This window comes from Andrena cerasifolii, chromosome 3 (genome assembly GCF_050908995.1).
Source record: "Andrena cerasifolii isolate SP2316 chromosome 3, iyAndCera1_principal, whole genome shotgun sequence".
Lineage (NCBI taxonomy): Eukaryota > Metazoa > Arthropoda > Insecta > Hymenoptera > Andrenidae > Andrena > Andrena cerasifolii.
This window is the reverse complement of record NC_135120.1, coordinates 6,053,782-6,073,104: the sequence shown is the minus strand read 5'-3', so window position 1 is coordinate 6,073,104 and position 19,323 is coordinate 6,053,782. Positions and strand designations below refer to the sequence as shown.

The following is a 19,323-nucleotide window of genomic DNA, read 5'->3' as shown; positions in this document are numbered from 1 at the left end:
CCGACACACGCGATTGGTCGTCGTACTCTCGCGATTGGTCGCAGCACTTTCCCTGCCGGTTTACTACCAATCAACAGTGTACCCTTGCGCGAAACGAGTACGCTCTAATGTGGAACGCAGTGTAGTTTTTCTTCTCTAAAGTAATTTTTTATGCGTTTTCATGGTCTTTTGTTTCTTTCAATGAAGCTACTATACGTATACCTATATCCTTTTTAAAGTCATATTGTGTTATGTGATTGAACTCATGTTTCTGCTAGCTACAGTACGCAGTTGAAAAGAATGTAGTTCCATTAAAGAGGACAAACTAATGATAATAGTCACACAGAAAAAAAGAGCTCGAAAGAAAAAGATTGTGCCCATCTTGTACGTCCTTTGGAACCATCTAAATTATATTTTATACATTTTTTTGTGTTTTAAAATTCAACAGAAATATTTAAGAGTTCTATTACTCATAACCCATTCTGTATAAAAATATAAAAAGTATAGTCAATATATCGCGAAGATATTAAATTCGTTTCCTACATCCCCACTTTGTTATCTGATTTCCATTTCCTTCGCTGCTACTTTACCTTTCCGGTTAACAAGTACTACATGAACAGTCGATAATATTCAAGAACTTTATCGTATCAAACTAATGCCTGTCAAAGTTCCAAGGACCCCTACAAAGTAAAATCGTTTCAATATCTCGTAACCTCTATCTCAAATTCTGTCTCGCTCGTCTCCGCTCCATACCAATGAGCGATATGTAAAACATACTATGTATATAAGGTGATTCTAGTAACTGGGCCGAGCTACAGCTTCGTTCTAATTGCAAGTGAAGATACAAAATAATCGCAGAGGAAAATCTTGCACTGTTTAATGAACTCTACCTTCCTATGACGTGATAATTTTCTGCAGTGCATCGGTGCACTTGCATTGCAATTTTTTTATGTAAATCGAATCCTCGAGTCATTCTGCGTATAAAGAATACAAGGTGATTAAAAACTTAATAACTTACATGATATTCCATAATACTAGTTTAATACATATCATCTGAGAGTTTCACCTTCAACTTTGGATGGCCGGTAGGGGAGACCGAGGCAAAGTGAGACGAGAAAAGTTTGAAGTCGAATAAAATTTTTCCCTTTCAATAAAAATGTGTGGAAACAGATTTATAATATAATTTAAACATTACTGTTGATAAATGACGAACAGCAATACTTAAAATAAACTTAGAGTATATTAAAATTCAACTTGAAAAGAAAAAGCCAAAACAACCACTTTACCCCATATATGGGGTGAAGTGAGCTGAAATAAAATAAGAACTTTAATTAAGGATATAGGTAATTATTAAGGGGACATTCTACTCTCTTGGTCGAAAAATCCGCCACTTTTCAGTGATGATTTTTATAATGAAATACATACTTAACGTTTTCGAATTTCGGGGGGGGGGGGGTATATTGTAACACTCTTGAGATACAAGAGAAGCTCTTTGTTGTTTGTTTATTTTACTTGTTTACTTAATTATTTCACAGTGAAGTTGGCGTTTTCAGAATTGCTGGCGGTTGAAATTTCGGACGACTGGATCATCGGAAACAGGAACACCAAACATACCTATTTTTAATTTGCAGGAATATGGCTATCTCGCTAACCACAAATATCTTAAGATTTCTTAATATTTTCCCATATTTTATATCTATTAAACAGAAAAGAAATGCCCTTTTGGTACTTTCAACTTTGATCGACTCCCATTTTAATAATTTTTGTTCAAAATTGTTCATTCGTGAAAAGCGGGATAACCATTCTCCTGCGAATGAGAAATATGTTTGGTTTTTTTATTTCCGATCATCCAGTCGCCCGAAATTTCAACCGCCAGCAATTCTGAAGCCGCCAACTTCACTGCGAAATATTTATGAAAAATAAATGAAATAAACGAACAACCAAGATTTTTTCTTGTATTTCAAGAGTGGTAGAATATACCCCCAGAAATTTGAAAACGTTAAGTGTTTACTTCGTTATAAAAACCATCACCGAAAAGTGGCCGATTTATCGGCCGAGAGAGTAGAATGTCCCCTTAACACCTTGAGTTGAACTGTCGTGTGTAGCACGTCAGCTTCTGGCTTTTTTGCACCGTGATGGTCAAAAACAGTGGCAGATTTTTCATTTTTTTGAGGTTAGTTTGTGTTCCATCACGCCGCGTGGTTTTCTAGCCAGCTGACAGGTTAGAATATTGCGCATCTGTTCTTTGCAGCTCAATTTACCCCGGCCACTTTACCCCGAATATGTACTCACAAGGGTACGACACCATGAGGTAGACACCGATTTTGATGAGCTTTGGCACGCTGGATCTATGTCGAAAATAAGTAAATAGGTGTCTGAGCGTTTCTGCCACTCGGCCTTAATAATAAAGATATTTACATGTAAATTATTAAAAATTTCATAGTGGTCATGGGGTTTTAGTGGGTGAAAATCCCACACTACCCTGGCGCCTGCGGGAGATTCCCTTCTGGAGGCGTCGAGGTGTCTTTTGAACATGTGTCCACGTTAAAAAAAATTTATAAATTTTTTTTATAAATTTTTTTTATAAATTTTATTGTTATAAATTTTTTTTATAAATTTTATTGTTATAAATTTTTTTTATAAATTTTATTGTTATAAATTTTTTTTATAAATTTTATTGTTATAAATTTTTTTTATAAATTTTATTGTTATAAATTTTTTTTATAAATTTTATTGTTATAAATTTTTTTTATAAATTTTATTGTTATAAATTTTTTTTGTAACATTTTTTTAACTTGGGGAAATCTTTAAAAGGCCCCCGACTCCTTCAGAGGGGAATCTCTCGGGGGCGCCAGGGTAGTATGGGACTTTTACCCATTAAAACCCCACGGCCACTGAAATTTTTAATAATTTCCATGTAAATATCTCTATTATTAAGGCCCATTGGCAGAAATGCTCGGACACCTATTTACTTATTTTCAACATAGATCCATCGTGACAAGGCTCGTCAAAATCGGTGTCTACCACATAGTGTCCTCCCCTTGTCAGTAGAAAATTATTTATTTAATAATGTTAGGATTAATGTCTTCTTAAACGCGTGCACATGTATGTTTATAAGGTTGTTTTAAACACGTATAAAAAATTTTGAGTTAAACTAACACATTTATGACTCATTAATCCAGAAAGCTAAATTGAAAAGAAAGCCAATCGGACGTCTCTAAAAATTAATTTTTAAGGTTTTAAACGAATTTACATTTTTCGATATCTGAATGTGCATAATTATCATTGTCATATTACACACATTTATTACGTCACCGAATTTTGTAAATATATTCTATATTTAAAGAACAAATTAAGAAAGCTCATTTCACCCCGAGGCTCACTTTACCGCGGTCTCCCCATCTTGAGTTTACTAACATCACACCTACGATATTATCATAACAATATTCGTAAAGTATTAAATTCTCAACGACCTCATCTTACACATCTTATACCCAGAATAATTCCAGAAATTGATTTATGCGGCAAAAGAAATACTGCTCCATTTAAGAATAAAGAACTGCTACATTTTGCGCGTTGCAAGTGCCCCAGGATGCACTTGCGAAAAAATTCATGTCGTGGGTCTAGTTTCGGGACTTTGTCCCTGTCTATATGCCGTATTTTGCTTGCGCAGGACGTGCGCGGAGAAGGTAGCATCAACTGGCATCCATATGCATGTCAGCGTGCGCAGAGTGTGGCAAGGTGCCTGAGCTGCGGAGCTCGGTTCGGACATCTCCGGCTTATTGTTATAGCCAGGTTACAGCCCGGCCCAGTTACTGGGATCACCCTGTATACATACTAGCCAACGTGCACGAGCTCCATCTTATGTACATCGATCACGATTGACGATTGTATTGCTTGCTGGGAACACTCACCTCGAACGCGTATCACAATCCTACACGTGCTGGTGTAATTCGACACGGGCGACCAGGCTGTAAATGTGACAACCGTTGTACCGGCTGGTAAATCCGCTTGTAATTGTTTGGCCCAGGACGGTGAAGCGTCCACGTACCTGTACAAAGCAGAACAGAGAAGAAAAGGGGGAAGTAAGCCGGCCATTGATCGCGCCAAGATGAAATCTATGTAACTCTCTCGCTGCGACCATAAAGATCGAATCTCTGGGTCTGATCGATGAATCATTACCATATAAATGCTGGATCTCCTTTATGGCCTCGATGTGATCGACGTCTAACGTGTAGTGACGCAGATGCTTTCTGTATGGGACCACGCGTAAAATCGTACCCGACCGACTTCAATAAATAGAGATGCGGGGCACAAATACCGGGGCAAAGACGTGTATACACCCTTGGAAGGAAACCCCTAAGCTCGTTTGGAATTCCCATTGTGCGCGTGCGGCAGGCTTGCGAGCAGTCCCGGTTGCGACGCAAGATAAACCATTCCATTGTGGTAATGCATTGTGTGGGGACGGATTCGCGAAAAGAAATTAATTTTACCGGTTTCACGTTCAACTGGAATTTATAGCCACACGACGGAACTACTGTGACGGCAAGACGAAGGTCTTCGTTAATTTGGTTGGCGACTTGGTCATATGATAATGAAAGTATCTTTTAGTAGGTTGCTGCATAAGCTGTGTTAGGCTGATGCTCTGTCCATCGCTTCGTTTACGTTATGAGTACATATCAATCCAAATACAACTGTCAATGCTGATTTATATTATGAACAACTTAAGAGAGTGCAACAAGAACTGCAAATTAAAAGACCATCCCTTGCGAATCGAAAGGGTGTCCTGTACCTCGATGACCTGGAACTTATTCCTCATCCACCATGTTGATACGGTTAAGAATTAAAATCATTTAAGGAATTGAAGGTCATATGGAGATGTTTTACCTATTTCTTTGGTCATGATATGGCGTAGTCAGTCCATGGTACCTACGGACGATGACATATGAAGCGGGGAGAATAAACATACTCTTAACTCGGCGGGAGGCGTTACTGGGTAAAATTAACCTCAAAGTCATAAGTGGCGAAAATATCTTTTTTCTCGCCCAATCCTGTGCCGCGGCGTTCTAGGTACCTTTCGGCGGAGGAATATCCGACCAAGTGCAATCAGAGACCACAATATTTCACTAACACTATGTAAACTGATGATTCTAACAAAGGAAGATCCCGAACCCGAAAATTCAAAAAATTCTGAAACTTCGTGAATATGTAGAGAATTTTCTCCTGATTACAATGCAATTTTTTTTGCTGCCCAAAGGCACTCTAAGGGGGGTGTAATTGACCCCTGAAAATCTGGTTATTTCCCGATTTTGTGCTATAACTCGGGAACTGTAAAATAATTTGTTTAACATGTTGAGATCTAACTAAAAGAAGTAACTTTTGCGTTGAAACTTTTTTCTATCTCTTACCCATACAGCACACTCTCGTTGCAGCAAAGTTACAGAATGGTTGCAGTGCAAGATTGCAATGTTGCACGGCAACGTCGCAGCAATGTTACATCCACATTGCGCTGCAACCATGCAACAATGCAAGGTTACTGCAACCATCCTGCAACGTTGCCGCCACGAAGTGTGCTGTATGGGTTACAGTTCCCGAGTTATAACAGAAAATCGGAAAATAGTCGATTTTTCGGGGGTTAATTTCACCCCCTTCGAGTGAATTTGGGCAGCAAATAAAAAATGCCTTGTAATCAGGAGGAAATTCTCTACATATTCACAAAGTTTCAGAATTTTTTTAATTTCCAGGTTCGGGATCATCCCTTGTAAGTATGTATGTACTTTAGGAAAATTCTCAGTATTGTTCGTTGATAAGTTCATAGCATCTACTTTTGATATCGATCTCAATTTGATATTGTTACTAAAGAAAGAAGACTAATTTTTCTTATTCGATGTTATAAGCAAGTAAAAATTAAGAAGGCTGTTTGAGTTTTTCTTACAATTTTTTAAAGAACTTTAATAAAGATTTTGAGATATTTCCTAAATTTTATTTGCTTCTTAAAACACTTTACTTTAACATAAAAATAACAAAGTTAAAAAAAAAATATTCTGAAACCGTGGTTTTCAATTTTGGATATTTTTGACCCGGTAGCGACAACGTGCGTTGCATATTGGGGTGCGCGTCCCGCCGAGTTAATATATATGTATATATACTAAGTGGAGCGTAATTCATGGCACAATCGATAAAGGATTGATTTCATGTTATGTTATTGTGTAAAAATAAGTCAAGATTGTGGAATAAAATTGTTTCCTGCAGGGCTTCGTGTTTAGAATATGTAATCGACTTTAGAGATTCATTGGACACTCGTACGATGGCAGACGTGTCCGTCTAGTTCTTACTACTTCTACTGGCATGCGAGTATTTCAAAGATTGATGGCGATTTGTATCGAATAATGCAACAAACTTGTGGAGATTGTTAATACTTTATTATCCAAAAAATTGTGTTTGGATTAATCATAGTGGTACAATAACTTGACTTCCAAAATTACTTTTCTACTTATTGTTAGAGATCATATTAAGAACATTATTAATCATAGAACGATAAATTCTGCAAAATAGAAGATGGTATCCAGTTTCGAATTAAAGAAAACATTACCCCAGAATTTGAAGAATAATAAAGAAAAATATGTTGGTATATTTCATATATACCTGTTGAATTCGCTAAACAGTACTCTGTATGCAACATTTTCAACAATTTCCAACACATTGAAAAAACGTTTGTTGTTTTATAAAACATTAATATATTTATTGAAATTTTTTTGTATGCGAAAAAGTATTTATATGAACGGTCTTACGCCAGTATGCGCTAGTCGCTCGATTCTTAGTAGCCATTGCTCAGCGTATACGTGCCTTCAAGTTAATAAAAACCGTGTTTGGACGTATTGCAAAGAGGTATGTAATAGATGATTGTATTGAAATATTAACAATTTATAAATAAACGCGTAAACAAAGAAAAATAAAACGATAGAACTCATAAAATTGACTGTCCATGTACTGGTATGGATTTTCTAACCTAAGCCCAGTAGATGGACAGAATAGAATTGAACCTTTTGAAGCCGTTTTTTTTTTAATAAACAAAAAGTTTACACATTTACTTGTATGCAGGTACCTTATTTTTCTTTTAATTTAGATAGTAAGCAACAAAAAAAATATACCTTAAATCAATATGCAAATAATGATGTACATAGATAGAGGTTACATGTCAAATCCGGATAGTCCTACATTATCCAGGACGTCTGATCACTTTAGAATAGATATAACCTCACTTTATTTGCACTCTGGGGCCATAACCTGTTGCACAGTTTTCGGACAACGAAGACTGCACACGATTTTAATTTTGATGAAATAAACTATATTTTAACAAAAATGCCTTAATCTATACTTGAGCTCATTTAAGAATGAACCCGTTTCGCGCATGTGGAATGAGCTCATTGGCTCCGAAAAAGCGTTGATGGAGGTACAGCCAATAGTGCCTTCTCCCGGCACCAATGAGCGTCAACCTGCGCAGAACCGGTCTAAATTCGTCGGTCGGCAGGTTCCTTCTAAAATGAGCTCAAGTTTAGGTCACTACTGTAGCTAATAAGCCTTTTATACGTCTAGCCAGACACCCGTCCATCTATTGGTTCTAAACTGTCCATCTACTAGTCCTATAGTCCATCTATGAGTAGAATTTTCATCATTTTATGCTTAAATACATTAATTTTTTACTTACAGTAATTTTTTCTTTAAATTTCTACAGTTTTACGTGCAAAGGTTTTGATTTTTTTTCTATTACAACAGATATTTCTAAGAAACGAATTAATATATACATCGGATTCCGCTAAACCGTCCATCTACTGGCCTGCTTACCCTAAGCAGTTCCATGAATTATGTTGGACCAAATATGTTTCTTCGAGCAGAAGAAACTCGCTCGTACAAACAATGTTTCTTGTTTAACTAAAACTTTGAATGATGAAGTGATTTAAGAATAGTAGAAAAGATCTGGGAATTATAATTTAACTAACTTATTGGTATTTTGTTCAGTTAGCTACACAATATTAACTGGACATACAAGAAGCAGGAGCTACTTATCAGCATAAATTCGATTAATATATTGCAAATTAAGGCCTCAAACTATTCAAACAACTGTTCCCGATCATCTACACAGTGCGCTGAGATATGGCTAGTATTGCTGTGATAAAACAAAAACAAGTGAATTTTTTCCAGATATTCATCTTGGGAAAGTTTCTGGACTGATTTAGTAGGTACCTACGTGTCACGACTTTTTGAATGGTGTCTGCGTCGTCAAACGCGTTTATGTCCGTAACCTTGAATAACCTTGAATGACTATGGTAATTGAAAAGCTCCTGAGAAGGGCTACAATCGTAGGTGTTCAAAAATACATGGTTCGATTTAAAAAAATCAAGTTGACTTTTAAATCTCCCAAGCACTGTCGCCTGAAAATAAGTTCCGTCTGTCACGGGGTGGGCCCCTTGGAACCAAATAACCTTTGTCTCAAATATTTCTTTTTATCTCAAAAACTGTAGAAGTTATTCAAGTGGCTTGTCTTAAGTGACACCCTGTATATTCTTTGCCAAATATGATCAGTGAATACTTCCTTATACTCGGATATACTTGAATAGAAATTGTGAAGAAATAGTCACTGCGTATTGGGATTTACTTATTGCCGCTACGCGACCTGGTGGCGAAAATTAAAAGCAGTATAATCGGGTTAGCTGTCACATGTAATAGGGCAGTATTGGGAATTTCAACTGTTTCATGATCGATTTTGTAAAATTTAACAGACTATTTAATGACAAAAACATTATTGCAATATTGCAATACTTGTGTGACACCAGTCCTGTAACGCGATTGACCCGATTACAGAGCTTACTGAAGTAGATGGCGCTCTCACAGTATTTCCCAATACCAGTACTTATTAGGGCGGGGCGGAACATTTAAATTTGAATTTTCAGTTGGTCTGGGTGCCGGATAGTTGTCTTTTGATTAACCATACACAACTGTAAAAAAATTTTGGAAAAATATTCATGTTTGCAGGTTTCTTTTTCTCTTAAAAATGTAAAAATGCACAATGTGAATCTTATTTTTTTTTACATTTTTTGAATATTCAGTTGGCCTGGGTGCGGGAAAAATCAAATTTAAATTTTCAAAATGTAAAAAATAAGATTCACATTGTGAATTTTTACATTTTTAAGAGAAAAAGGAACCTGCAAACATGAATATTTTTCGAATTTTTTTTACAGTTGTGCTTGGTTAATCAAAAGACAACTATCCCGCACTCAGGCCAACTAAAAATTAAAATTTAAATTTTCGCCTATATAGTATGATTATATAATTATTTTTAGGAGAAAAAGGAACCTGCAGACATGAATATTTTCCCAATTTTTTTTTACAGTTGTGTTTGGTTAATCAAAAGACAACTATCCCGCACCCAGGCCAACTTAAAAGTACTTATTGTTGGCTTGTTAGTAAAACTGATCAAATCCCTCATTCCATCTTAAAATCCTTAAGGATTAATGGAAACAATTAGTTTCTAAGTTTCTTACAACAATAGATTACGTTATATTATAATGATATATTATAACAATATATACTTGATAGCTGATTCCTGATTCACCTAATTATAGGCACGTCGTCCATCCGAAATACATAGGTATATTAAGTTAAAGTAACTTTCATCACGGGATATCGTACTTTTATGAACAAATTACCTTGAAAATCGTATTAGTCGTCGCAGTAGCATCGAGAAAAAGTATTGTATTTAATAAATACCTCCACCAGTTCATGTTGGACTTGGGCTGTGGAAATGAGACGCGTATCGTGTTCTGCCTTGCGGGTAGTTCCACATCCATGTCTCGGGGACACCTCACGAACGGCCGTGGCATGTCTAGAGCAACAAAGCCTGTTATTAAACATGCGGTTTTCCGTGAAATGTCCGGCGGAATTATAGCTCTGGAACTGCTAGGAGAAAGGACATGACGTAACGTCGACGAGATATATCCTTACATCACGCTAGAATTATCACGTTCCTTGGAACTGTCTCTTCCTGTTCGTAATCAAATTATCGGCTACTCGCTAAATTGCTGTAGGGCTCAATTACTCCGGCGTTCCCTTTCCCGTCTTCGCTGTACTCCCCCTCCCTTCAGAGTAAGCAATAACCGCGGCTATATCACTTCTGCTACTTCTACGCGATCTGATAAAAAGGAAAATACACCGAATGACTTTGATACTGTAATATCCGCTTCGCAGTCGAATCCTGTACAAAAAGACGCTTAAGGTGGATGTTCGTTTGTTAGCAAAATTTTTCCAGAGTTTTTTTTTGTACTCCCCGATGACCTGCAAGGTTCAGATTCGGCATGAAGTTTCCTCGGCACCCAAGTATGCCGTAGAAAATAAAAAAAACTGGAAAATTCGATAATGGGTAATAGCTTCGGCCTAAAACAGGTATTTATGTACAATGTAGTAGCGGCCACTGCATTGTATCTAGGCCCGCACGCGGGTCGAGCTCGAGCTCGAGCTAAATGACGAAGCGAGACAAAGTATCATGCTTTCTCTCTTTCGTAGCCGACGATAACTTCGTGTCGACTCTTTCGTCCCCTTCCTCGCTCGCGAGTTCTCTCACTCTCGATCGAAGGATTCCAAGAAATGGTGGGGATACAAACGCGCGCTTAACGCAGAGGCGAAATGCGCCCTTTATTTGGGCACTCGTAGAGGCGAACGAAAATGCGCTGTTGTAAGAGTGAATATGCTCCACAAATTTCTTTGATTCGGGGTCTTTGTCACACATCAGTTGTTTTAATAATATCGAGAATTATTTCGTTTTTAGTCGACTTACAAGGGAATATCCCGAATCCGAAAATTAAAAAAATTATGAAACTTTGTGGATATGTAAGGGATTTCCTCCTGATTACAACGCATTTTTTGTTTGCTGCCGAAATTCACTAGAAGGGGGTGATATTAACCCTTGAAAATTCGGCTATTTTCCGATTTTGTGTTATAATTCGCGAACTGTAAAAGATAGAAAAAAAGTTTCAAGATAAAAATTACTTCTTTTAATTAGATATATAATTTGGTGTAAAAATTATTTTACAGTTCACGAGTTATAACACAAAATCGGAAAATAACCGGATTTTCAGCGGTCAATTACACCCCCTTAGAGTGAATTTGGGGAGCAAAAAAAATTGCTATATAATCGGGAGGAAATTTCCTGCATATTCACAAAGTTTCATAATTTTTTGAATTTCTGGTTTCGGGATGTTCCCTTGTAAGTAGCGCATTACACGCGGCCGCTGACTGTTGGTGGCGCGCGGGATTTATATATATCGTCATATCTTCTACAATTATTTATTAATCAGTGTGAAAATTGGTGAAAATCTTCCTTGTATATTAAGGAAAGACTTTGTCGCTGCAATTTATATGTACCTCAAAATTGCCTCGATACTTTTTATCGGCGAACGTTGAAAAGCATGCCTTATGTCCAGTATTACTTTTTAATTAAATATTATTACATTTGTTAACATAAGGGTTCTGTGCAAACATTTTACGGCTTCGCTAGAGTTTTCTGAAGTTATGTTTTAAGTTTCATAACGATCCGTTAATATTTACTCAAGTTATCGCAATTTATGTTTAAAGAAATAATGATTTTGGACGATGAAGAATTTTTCGTTTATAATTTTTAGCTCGAATAGTAATGATTGGATAAACAAACTGTAAATAGGAAAAATGTGTGTCGTGACGAGCTTTACAACACTGTATTTTTTAAAATTCAGTTTAACAACATTTAATTTTCCAATCTGTCTTAGCGTTTGGACAATAATTTTTTCCATTTTCGAGCGCTAGTCCCCTTATTGCATGCGACCCTTCAATTTAGCTTATACTCCTTTGCCCGCACACCAGAGAAATATCACTTTGAGTGGGCACGAGGTTTTGCGAAATGCCGTTTCAAGTCGGTCAGGCCTTTCCAAGCCGTTCCTTCTGCTAACAAACTTTTGCCCAGCTAGCCTCGCACTTTAAACATATGCCGATAATAATGAGAACTTAAAATTCTATATTTTTCACTAAATTTATATGAGTGTACTCTCAAAGTATGTGTGTGCCAAATAGGAAGCATAAAAATTAAAATTTTCAGTATTAGATAATTTATTGGAGGCTCGATTGTCGAAGTGGCAAAGTACAAAGCGAGCTCCGATTTTGCTTTCCTTTCCAAGTAAAGTATCTACATACGTGAAGGGAAGAAATCCTCGATGTGGAAACACGCCAACGCCACGCAAAGTGGTATTTTTCGACGTATAATAACTTTCTGTTGCAGTTTCATTCGATTCGGCAAAAAATTTAAGGATGTATTGGACCTATCTTGAAAATGGTGCCAAGTCGATGAAAATTTGTGAGATTGTTCTTTCTAATCTTCCTGATGTGCTCTAAAAATTTTAAACGAATTCACTAAATGGTTGCTGAGTTGTAACGATTTTAATTTTCACTGATTTTACACGTACTCTTATGGAAAGAGACGACCTCGACGGATAAAACAGCTGAAAAAATGTTGAAGAAATAGTAGCAATGTTTTCAATTTTTTTTTACATGTAGTATATGGGTAGATGAAAATATCTGCCAAATTTCAATTGTTTTCACTACACCGTTTTAAAGAAATAAATTATAACTTAAGAAAATTGTGAATTCAGGGCATTTTTACGGACAAAAGTTTAGCAAATAATGGTTTAGAGAGCATTTGGAAAGTGAAAAATACCTTCATAGGAGTAAAAATAAGACTCCAACTGTCGTTCGAGTTCCTTACATATAGATTTACTATGCGTAAGACTTAGATAAAGTGAAATTCCCAATTTCTGCTCATTTCATATTTTTAAATTATTTAAACATTTACGCGAGTCTTGCACGAGCTTGGGGCAATACATCGCTATTTTTCATGAGCAGAAATACGGACATTTAGAGAATTATATATTTAATTACAAATTACTAATAGTTAAACAGCTTGAAATATCTTTCTTAAATAGTTTTTAAATTGGTTGATTTATTATTAAAGAATTAATCAATTACTCTGCAAATTTTCATCACAAACAATTTTTTTACACCTTCTTTATGACGAGTAACCTCTTAAATGAGCAGAAATTGGGACAGTCACTTTATTCAAGTATTTCAAGGTTCATATACTTTTGTCTAATATTGTTCGTCCGATACATTCTTAATATTAATGCATTAGCCTCAATTTATATGACACCAAATTCAACACGAACTGTAAAACATGTTTTACAAAAATGATATTAATTTAAAGATTATTTTCATTTCAACATACGAGTGCTTGTTAGAATGACAACATAAGTAGTATAAATAACTATCTACCTAATGCATTCAACTGTGAAAAGAATATTATAATTAGTGTTCCTTCTCGAGAAAGAATTCTCGAAAATTTCTCGAGAAATTTTATAAATGCTTATTTCTTATTTCTCAAGAAATACTATTTCTCTTAAGTTTCTACTTAAGTTTACGAAAATTATTATAAATCTCATTTATTTTCGGAATTGAATTTTCAGTTAGTTCAAATTGTATATTACTAGTTAATTGCGAAACGTATAAGCACATCTACAATTTATAATAAATCTTATTAGTAGCATTAGAACCTATATGAATTACAATAGAAAATCTCAGTAGAGAAGATTCGACATTATTGACTGGTGAAGGTGATCTTAAATTCTTAATTAACAATTTAGAAAAATGGTACACCTACTGAATTAAGTAATGAGTTTCTTGTGGCTATTAAAGAAGAAATATCGAAAAGAAGAGAAAAAACTATTGTATCCCTTATAAAATTGTTGCATAGATAATGGAGAATCTGTTAAAAAAAATTCAAAAGTCACGTTTGTCATTTAATATTCGCGACAGATATGTATATAACGGCAAAACAATTTTTAAGTGGCTAGACTTTTCGGAAAATATAACAGTAACCATGATTCTACTGAAAGTACTGAAAAATTTACGGGTCCTCAAAATGAAGAATTACAATTAAGAAAATAATTAGAGATACCAATCGCAGAGAGCCTCCAAGAAATTAGTATCAACCAAGAACATGATAAATTCCGGACTTTAACAAAGGAATTTCATATCTTTGAGTCCACTGGAAGGACATCCAATTTACCATAACTTTTGGATCTGCTACATAGGATCAAGTCAACATCCACTCAAATCGAAAGAAAGTTTTCTACAGCTACAGATTTTATCACAAAAAAAAGAAACAGATTAAAAAACTATTTTAAAATAAAAAAGTAATGCTTCGCTTTGCACAACTTTTGTATTAAATAAATAAATATATCAATTATATTTAATATCTGTTTTTTCATTTATACAAGGTTTGTGCAAATTAGACAGGAATGAACAATTAATTAAAGGTTTCTTGTGTTTTTGATAAATATTATCAACATTATTCCAAAAATATAAATTTTCTAATATTATTTTCATTTTCTCGAGAATTCTCGAGAAGTCTAAAGAAGTATGATCTGATTTCTGATTTCTCGAGAGACAAAAAATATCGAGAAATCAGGAACACTAATTATAACACAACTATGAAGGAGCCTAATGAATAAAGTGTAAGCAATTGCTCTTTCTTAATATTTTACTAGGAATTGCTTAAATTCATGCGAATAAAAACACAAGCATTTGCTTTATCTTGTAGGAATACCTAAACTGTCTAGGAATTTCTTAAAGGAATCGCTTTTCCTTAATTTTTTAAAGAATTGCTTACAATCGAATGAATAAAAGAAGCAATTGCTTTTGCTAAATAAGCAATTCCTTAAAAAAATTTAAGACTGCTGTACCCCATGCTAACATTTGCTTGAAGGACCAATTTACTTCATCAGTATGTATTTGGGAGAAAGCGTATGAATAAATGGTACATGAAGCTCTTTAAACAATAATTAATTGCAGCCGTTTTAAATTCATATATATATAAATATATATATATACCACAAATCACCCCTTTCAAGGAACGGAAACATTTTTGTATATAAATATATATGTATATATATATAAAAGGGGTGATTTGTGGAGTGATTGCAAACGATTGCGAGCCGCGCTTCCACGCCCACGCGTTTCGGCTCACGGGCGGCCAACAAGCGTATTTGGGTAACTTCTCGATGGTCGGCGTTTCTCCATGAAAAGTTTCCTTTTCTGCATGCTACAGTTGTAATTTTGTTTACGCAGCAATAACGTATGGAAATGGCGCATTTCTTAAAAGTCCGGAAAGAAAAATTTTATAATGTGCGAAAGAAATGGAAAAATGAAGATTTTCGAAAATTATATCTGCAAAGGCGGGCGCGAGTCAGGAGCACTGGACGCGAACGAGCAGGGGTAGCCCGAGAGAGAGTGAGAACGTTACCGGCTGTCACAGCTACCTTTTACTTATACGGTCTAGCAAAGCCAGCAATTCCTTACGATTTTTATTCATATGAACATAAGAAATTCCTTTTTTGTTTAAGTAATTGCTTTTTAAACAATTGATTTGGCTAATAAGGAATTGCTTGTGGGAATTGTTTAGTTTTTATTCATCAGGCCCCTTGACAGGACACCATGTGGTAGACACCGATTTTGATGAGCCTTGGCACGCTATGTCGAAAATAAGTAAATAGGTGTCCGAACGTTTCTGTCAATGGGCCTTAATAATAGAGATATTTACATGGAAATTATTAACAATTTCATAGTGGCCGTGGGGTTTTAATGAGTAAAAATCCCATATTACCTTAGCGCCCCTGGAGATTCCCCTCTGAAGGAGTCGGGGGCCTATTAAAGATTTCCCCATGTTACAAAAAAAGTTATAAAGAAATAATTTATAACAATAAAATTTGTAAAAAAAAATTATAAAAAAAATATAAAAGAATAATTTATAAAAAAAATTTATAAAGTTTTTTTTTAACGTGGAGACACTTTCAAAAGGCGCCGAGACGTCTCCAGAAGTGTGGGATTTTTACCCACTAAAACCCTAAATTTTTAATAATTTACATATAAATATCTCTATTATTAAGGTCTATTGGCTGAAACGCTCGGAGCTTTGTAAAATGAAAACAAGTGGATTTTATTCTTTAAATAAATTTTTATAATCATCTATGAATTTTATTCAATTTGCATAAAAAATATTTTTAACCAATTCGTGACGATTTCCAGATCATGGAAGCTGATACGAAAGAACCCTTAGTCGAGACTTGCTGTCAAGAACCCCAAGTTGTTACATTTGATAGCGCCGTTTCTTGTCGTAAAAATATGATGATGAAGGCTGTCAACCACAGAGGTCGAATACGACGGCCTTAAGGAGAGGTTCCGGTCTAAAAGTCGATTTTTGTATTTCATTTTTCGAATGTTCGACCTTTTAGGAATACTTGTTTAAAAGGATTTGTTCAAATTCATAAAATTCCCGAAGTTATACGCATTTGAGTAGCGGCAAATGCATGGGCAACAACCGGCCACTCGGCGCCCACGTAAAACTTTAAACGCGTTTTTCTCGAAAGAGTCTTCTCAAAACGGTGGGACCTGTATTTTCAAAAGTTATTATCCGATTCGACTGAAACGTTTTTTATTTCGAAGAATATACTTCTGGCTAGGAGGGTAACCAGAAAAAATACAAAAAATTGAAAATTTATAATTTTCAAAGGCGTTGAAAGGACGAAATATATAGGGGAACAGTGATTTCAAACTTCAAGAGTCGTTATTTTCTAAAAAATGCCATTTTTGTAATTTGTTCTGGTCTCCCCCTTAGCCAGAAGTATATTCTTCAAAATAAAAAAAGTTTCAGTCGAATCGGATAATAACTTTTGGAGATACAGGTCCCACCGATTTGGATCAATTTTTTGACGCCTTGACTTTAACGACTCCCCAGTGCCGTCTGTAATGATTAATTATAAAACAAAAAATATATTTCTATAATCTAAGACATCCTTAATACAATGCAAGAAGTCCCATTAAATTATATATAGTAGTTTTCGTTTAATTAATTCCTAAAGATCACCTATTTTTTGGGGCTTAGACCGGAACCTCCCCTTAATTCAATTACCACAACTGTGCTTTGCAGTCGTGTCGATGAAATCCCTTGTCGATTTACAGGTTTTTCATTCACTTGTATATTGTTAATAAAATATAATGTAAATACGATTTCTACATTTTCCAGTAAAATTATACAAAATGTGGTTAAACTCACCTCAATACGCCATTTTTGCTCGTGTTCAAGAAAAAAGTATAATTGCTAAGGAACATAATATGAGATTTTAAGGATAAATGTAACCCGTCGAGTTTCTTCAAAACTATTACGTTCAGTGGAACGTAATGCGTCTTGAGATAAATCCATTTGTATGAGGTGTCTTACTAGGAACATAACAACCTATTTATTTGTCACGTCTGACGGCGCGAAAAAGTGTTCACACTTCACACGACTTGAACGGTTCCAAGAAACGAATATAATGCAGTAAAAAATTCGTTTCCAGAGTTTTTAAAATCACCGAAATTTGTTACTTGAAATCGTATATGTTTCCATTTCGTATACAGTGTCCTAGTAACCATAGTACAACTGAGAATGGGCTTCATGTAAAACCAAATCGAAAATATGAAAAAAGCTTTTTTTGTAAGTCCTTTGATATTTAGAAAAACAACTTTGAAAATCTGTATCGTATGCATTAATTTGTCTTATCGAGTCTTATGAAAAGAAAAGTATATTCTGCGGATAACAGAAGCATTGAAGGACTAAAGGCAAAGAGTAATAATAATTTGTTTTTTAGAAGTGTGTACGTCGCACTGTGCGCAGTGGTTTAAATAAATTCTTTAATAAAATTAAAGAACTGTCTTATACTTATTTGCTAAACCATCGTAATCAAATACAGACTATAAAAACCCATTAGATCGCGAATTACAAAGACAAGTGCAAGCATTTAGCATTTATTATTATTTTTGGGGGTAAATTATTTTTTTGGGAAAATTTTTATTGTATATTTTCAATTTATTTTTGCATGACGAAGCAACTGAGTTTCGGTTGTACTGCTATTATTGAGGCACCCTGCATAATAAGCTTATAATGTACAGTAGGTATCAAAAGTTTCCGAATTCCGAATTTAATAATTTACTGTGGTGGAATTAAAGACAGTAAAAAGTAAAAAGGTAAGCATGATGCCTATCTTAGTATACCTGAGAATTGCTATTTTCCAGTAAATTATTAAACTCAGAGTCCAGGAACTTTTGATACATACTGTGTTATACTTGCTAAACTCTAGCCGGAGTAATTCGTGTGTAATGTTACGATTTTGAATGCACCACGAACTCCAAAAAAAACAACAACAAAAAAAAAACTCCAAAATAATTTTAAGATAATATGTGAGTTTTACTACTATGTTAATATAACCCAGACCTAACCCAGACCTAACCCAGACCTTTAATGTAAGCAGAATAAAACTCAATAAATTTCCATACCTAAAACATAAATCAAGAAATGAGGCTATCAGCACAATAGTAGCGTAACCCCAAAGCTTTTGTTTTGAGATAACGGCAAATGAAATTATTGACGTTTTAAAGTTTTTGCTTAAAATTTCTACTTTTAGGTACATAGGTATGATTTTTTACAAAATATAATTGCTAAGGTGTATATTATTAGTATATAAAATAGTGACCAATGCTGCACAGGCCAGTATTTTGCGACGTAAATCAACAAAATGCTCAGTGCAAAAACACTGTGCATTTTTGTGCTGCCACTTTGTGTATGTTTTTGTAGGGTTAATCAGAACACTATAGAATTCAAATTTTGCACTATAAGAAGCGGTTTCGGCTGAAGTATCAATTCGCCCAGAATTGTGGGTTACGCCACTATTGCGCTGGTAGCCTCAAATTGCAATGTAGCAATTATCAAATGAACAATTGCAGCACATGGAACCTGCAGGGAAAATACTGTTGCAGTACGGGATTAATTATGTTATTATTATGAATTTTATTATCTCACTCTATGTATGGATGAATGTAGATTGGCAAATATTGGTAGTCTAGGTGATAAGAGAGTTGCTTTTGATTCTCTAACGGCCGATTTCTTCATTTCCAGATATCTGCCAGATAACTCTGACTGGAGGTGATGAAATAGGCATGTGCCAGATATCTGCCAGATAACTCTGACTGGCAGTTCCAGCAATTATCCGGTGCCCGAACATCTAGTCAAATTGACCGGAGGATAACTGGCAGATAACTCGAGATTGGAGGTGAAGAAATAGGCATGTGCCAGATATCTGCCAGTCACAGTTATCTGTTATTTGACTAGAGGTTCGGGCACCGGATAACTGCTGGAACTGCCAGTTAGTGCATTTTTGCAGTAGTGGGGGAAGT

At 35.1% G+C, this 19,323-nt stretch overlaps 1 protein-coding gene across 1 annotated transcript in view; it reads right to left on the bottom strand.

Moving 5' to 3' along the window:
• The window catches only part of LOC143366966 (uncharacterized), a 520,650-nt gene that overhangs the window by 183,341 nt on the left and 317,986 nt on the right, over nt 1-19,323 (bottom strand). Inside the window, exons 15-16 of the mRNA XM_076808473.1 lie at nt 9,748-9,862; nt 3,894-4,030 (exon numbers count right to left, since the gene is read on the bottom strand). Of these exons, the coding sequence (XP_076664588.1) occupies nt 3,894-4,030; nt 9,748-9,862 (252 nt within the window). The remainder of the gene's footprint in view (nt 1-3,893; nt 4,031-9,747; nt 9,863-19,323) is intronic.